Below are 4,361 nucleotides of genomic sequence, written 5' to 3' on the forward strand. Positions count from 1 at the left end.
GGGCGCCCGGGACCCTTCTGCGCAGGCGCGGTGGCCGGCGGCCTCTGCAGCCTGGGGGTTCTGTCCCTTTCCCGCTGGGTGTCTGGAAGCTGCTTCCCCAGTGTCCCAGTTCCCTTGACTGATTTCGTCAGGGCGCGGCTCGTGATGCCTGGCAGGGATCTCGCCGCGACCTCCCCGAATCCCCACTATCGAAATCTCTTTTTTTGTGATTGGTGGTTGTTACTAGGGTGATGCATGGTAGAAGCAAACACAGCAGAGAGGGCGGTGCGAGCAAGTGTCCCCCACTCTCTGATGTCTTCCTAGAAGTCACCAAAGTCGCCCGCCCCGACTGGGTTAGTCCTGGAATGCAAGCTCCCAATTCACTGTGGACCCCGGGGCTAAGGGCTGCCCACGTGCCCCCAAACCAGCCACACCGCTGGAGCCCTTTCTCCCGGCTTTCCTGGCAGCCAGGATGCCTGCCGAGATGTTGCCTGGCTAGTGAGGTATGAGGGTCCCCACGAGATGGCATCTGGCCAAGATGTGGCACTGGAGAATTATGCCATCTCGGGGGTGCCTATCTGTTGGTGGCCGTGTAAGTTCCGAGTGGTCCTAAATTGTCAGGATTGGACACTTGAGATCGTGAATGAGTGCTAGTGATCTGGGATGCAGAGGCGTGAGCCAGGACTGACGTCTGGACCCGCGGTTCCCTTTTGGCTGCCCTTGGAGGCCGCTGCCCTGCTGCTGCCCTGTCGGACCCTGAGATTCGGGTGTCACAGCTGGTTGTCTACTCGGCCCTTGCTGATGGACCTTGAGGACCTAGAGATCCCTGCTGTCATGAGCTGTGTCCCACAGGACGGGGAGGACTGTATTCAGCATACACGGGTGTATCTGTAGGAAACATCCTCAGAAGTGGAGCTATGATAGGGGATGTGTCCTTAAAAACAAGGAAAAAAAGGTCTTTCTCGCTCCCCGGCCCTCTTGGTGGCTGCTTTTGGTTGGGGGCCGTCCGGCACCTAAGGCAGGAAGATGGTGGCCGCAAAGAAGAGGAAAAAGTCGCTGGAGTCCATCAACTCAAGACTCCAGCTCGTTATGAAAAGTGGAAAGTACGTGTTAGGGTACAAACAGACTCTGAAGATGATCCGACAAGGCAAAGCGAAGTTTGTCATCCTCGCCAACAACTGCCTGGCTTTGAGGAAATCTGAAATAGAGTACTACGCTTTGTTAGCCAAAACTGGTGTCCATCACTACAGTGGCAATAATACTGAATTGGGCACAGCGTGTGGAAAATCCTACAGATACTGCACACTGGCTATCATTGATCCAGGTGATTCTGATATCATTAAAAGCATGACAGAACAGACTGGTGAAAAGTAAATCACGCAAAATTGTTCTTTATACTAAAATTGGCAGAGCTTGCTTAAAAAAAAAAAAGGACAGATATGGCTAAATTGCCCCCTTTAGATGTTGTGCTATTGCATGCTCCCACAAATAATATTTAAGAGTGCAGGTTTCCTTAAGTGGTCACCGGTGGAGTCTTTCTAAGCGTTTGGCTCTTTGCCAACCTGATAATTACAAAACTATATCTTTTTACGTTTTTTCTAGTATTTCGAGATCCTTGTTGGTGGAACTCTGATGGCCCTCTGCTTCTGTGTGCCTCGCTCAAAACATGTCTTATCACTTCCTCCCTTTTCACCCCATTTCATGTTTAGTTTCTAGAATCTGTCGAAACAAAACCTTTTTGTGACACGGGCTTTTGCATAGGCTACTCACTGCTTGGGAAGCACTTGCCCCAGGTCTTTCCTTGGTAGATTCTTTCTCATTCTTTCAGAATCAGCTCAAATGTCACCTTCTCAGACTGGGAAGTATCTTCCCACTTAACGCTCTATTCTATCACCATTTATGTTACTTCTTTCACAGCACTCATCACACCCATCGCTGTTTATTTGTTGACTGGTTTGTTGGCATGTTCTTTGTTCTAGTACTGAAATGTAAGCTGCATGAGAGGAAAGAATGGTCTGTCCTGATCACTGCTGTGTGCCCGGCACCCAGCACTCTGTCTGGCACATGGTAAGTGACTGTAGCAAGCACTGTTGGGGCCATATTTCTGGCCCACGTCTGACATCAGCTCTCCAGCTGTAGGGAAGAGTTCCCGTAAATGCTGCCAACTCAAATGGCTCATTGCTGTCCTCCTTAGGGCCTATCTTAGGACTTTCCCGGGAGGTCCTGGGGCAGGCATAGCCTAGAAATTCAGAGAAGTTTAACCTCCCCAGGGGCAACCACAGGCAGTTCTCTGAGAGATTTTGGATGAACCTAGTCCCCTTTCTTGCTTGTAGTTCTCAAGAATAACTATAGAGTACTAAGAATGCAATATCTGAGCTACAGGGCAGCTGGCCAGAAAAGTTCTAGCTCTGGTCCAGTCCCTGTTAAAAACAGGATGTCCTTTAACAGTTCAGCCCAGTGAGTTACATAACCCCTGGGGTATAAAACCCAAGGCAGGCTGCTTTCTGATGTCCTTTGTCTGTGGTACAAGTGGGACATGCCCAGTTATGGCTTCATCTGCTCCCAGAAACTATCCTGAGCCTTGGGAACCAACTCACCACAAATCCTAGGCTTCTGTGTCCCTTGCTGCCTGTCTGTAAGTATCGTACCTTCATATAACTTGTTGAGCATGTATGTGTTCTGTCTCACTGGGCACAGCCTAGTTGGTAACCAGTGTACAGGGGACCTGCTTCATGGCAACCATTTGGGGATAGATGCCTCAGCTCTCCATCCCCAGATGAGCCATTCTGAGTCCTCCAGTGGACTGTGCCTCAGTGACCCTGAGCAGTAATCAGCTCAATAATGCCTCCTTGGTGGCTTTCCCATCTTCCTGGGTGCCCTCTTGCTCCTTCTTACTCCTGATTCTGGGAATCACCTCCCAAATAAATGACCCGCACCTAGGTTCTTGTCTTAGACTGGCTTTGGGGACCCAAATTAGGACAATATTCAAAGTATTTGCTGAAGGAATGGATGGACTCAGTATGGGGCTTCTGAAGTTTTCACGTGTTCGTCCCGCACGGGAGGGGATGCCAGTCGGTGCCTGCCCAGGGAATGCCTGAGATGGAGTAGATGCCTAAGACATGGGCTGCGACAGATAATTATGCAGTGTTCTGACAGCCAGGAGTGGCTGCCCTGCTTTGGGGACTGAGAAAGTTGTAGCAGAGGTGGATTACTAAGCTGTCTCAGTTTTTTCAACATGACTAATAGCGGAGGAAGCCCTGTGCTTTGTGTGGGCTTGCTGAGATGTGCCCATCTGCCCAGCAGTCCAGGAGGACAGCTCCACACCTGGCCATGAAATGAAGCAGTGTAGCATGGTTCCCACAGTGCCCCTGGTAGTGGTTGCTGCCAGAGACCCCCTGCCCAAGTCTATCCCACCTAGTGTGACTCTCCACACCAGGGCTTTCTTTTGGCCAGAGAAGTGCCAGGAAGTAAGGCTTCTGGGAGCAGCCCTCAGTCAGTGACAGATGCAAAGACCCTGGCTCTCTTGCTCCTCAGCGTTCTCCTGGCGTGTCTGTTTGAGTTGAGCACCAGCTGTCCTGAGTGACTACCCTGTGCTGGCATTCTTCCCTGTCTTACTTTCCCACTCCTCTACAGGTGTTTCCTAGGGTCAGATCCCAGATTAGCTGTTTGCATTCAAGTTCCTTTTTAGAGTTTTGGGGGAACTAAACCTACAACACCCATCACTCATAGGTCATTTTGACAATAACATCAAATAAAACATCTTAGCTGCCTCTCTTATTTCTTCCTTGGGCTCCCTAAAGTCCATAAGCACAAACTACTGCCTTCCCTGCCAAATTCTTTAACTCCTCAGGGCTAGACTTCCATTTTCAAAATCTGGTACACACATGGAAGAATATGAGGAAAGCTTACCCTTGCTCAAGGAAACTTGACTTTTATTATTCTGCCTGTCAACTGGGGTTATGTGGTCTCTTTTGGCTTCCTGACAGATGGTCCAATGGAGATCGTCTTGTCCTGTAGTGACAATCGAGTGGAGACCACACGAAGTGCAGCTGTAACACAGGCACTAACATTCTGGGTGATCGGTAAATATCCCAGCAGGGAGAGACTGTGTGAAGGATGGTTTCCAGCAGCAGCTGTTGATGTGTGGTCCTCCCCTCCACAAGAGCCCTTAAATCTTACGTTAAATATATTTCCTTTTACCAGATTAAGACCATGTTATTCTATTTGTAGCTTGAGTCTAAAAAAAAAATCACTAATAGATGCTGAATAGTTTTATTTTGTGCTTTTCCTTCAACTATACATAATCATATGATTTTTCTTTATTAATTTGTTAATGTGATATGAGAGGGGGAACCCAAAAACCTGGAATTTATTTATTAAAA

General features: G+C 48.9%; 1 protein-coding gene across 1 annotated transcript; it reads left to right on the forward strand.

Moving 5' to 3' along the window:
* The first annotated feature begins 942 nt into the window (after nt 1-942).
* On the forward strand, nt 943-1,353 carry LOC103271159 (60S ribosomal protein L30-like). The gene has a single exon (XM_008068615.2). It carries the CDS (start codon nt 1,006-1,008, stop codon nt 1,351-1,353), a length of 348 nt encoding a protein of 115 aa, XP_008066806.1. The 5' UTR covers nt 943-1,005.
* Nucleotides 1,354-4,361: the final 3,008 nt, after the last annotated feature.

Source organism: Carlito syrichta, unplaced genomic scaffold (assembly GCF_000164805.1).
Source record: "Carlito syrichta isolate Samal-C Ts95f unplaced genomic scaffold, Tarsius_syrichta-2.0.1 Scaffold311350, whole genome shotgun sequence".
NCBI classification, from domain to species: Eukaryota; Metazoa; Chordata; class Mammalia; order Primates; family Tarsiidae; genus Carlito; species Carlito syrichta.

Bases quoted from the DNA above. Each gene is read 5' to 3' on its own strand.
- LOC103271159 (XM_008068615.2), top strand. From the start codon at position 1,006: ATGGTGGCCGCAAAGAAGAGGAAAAAGTCGCTGGAGTCCATCAACTCA.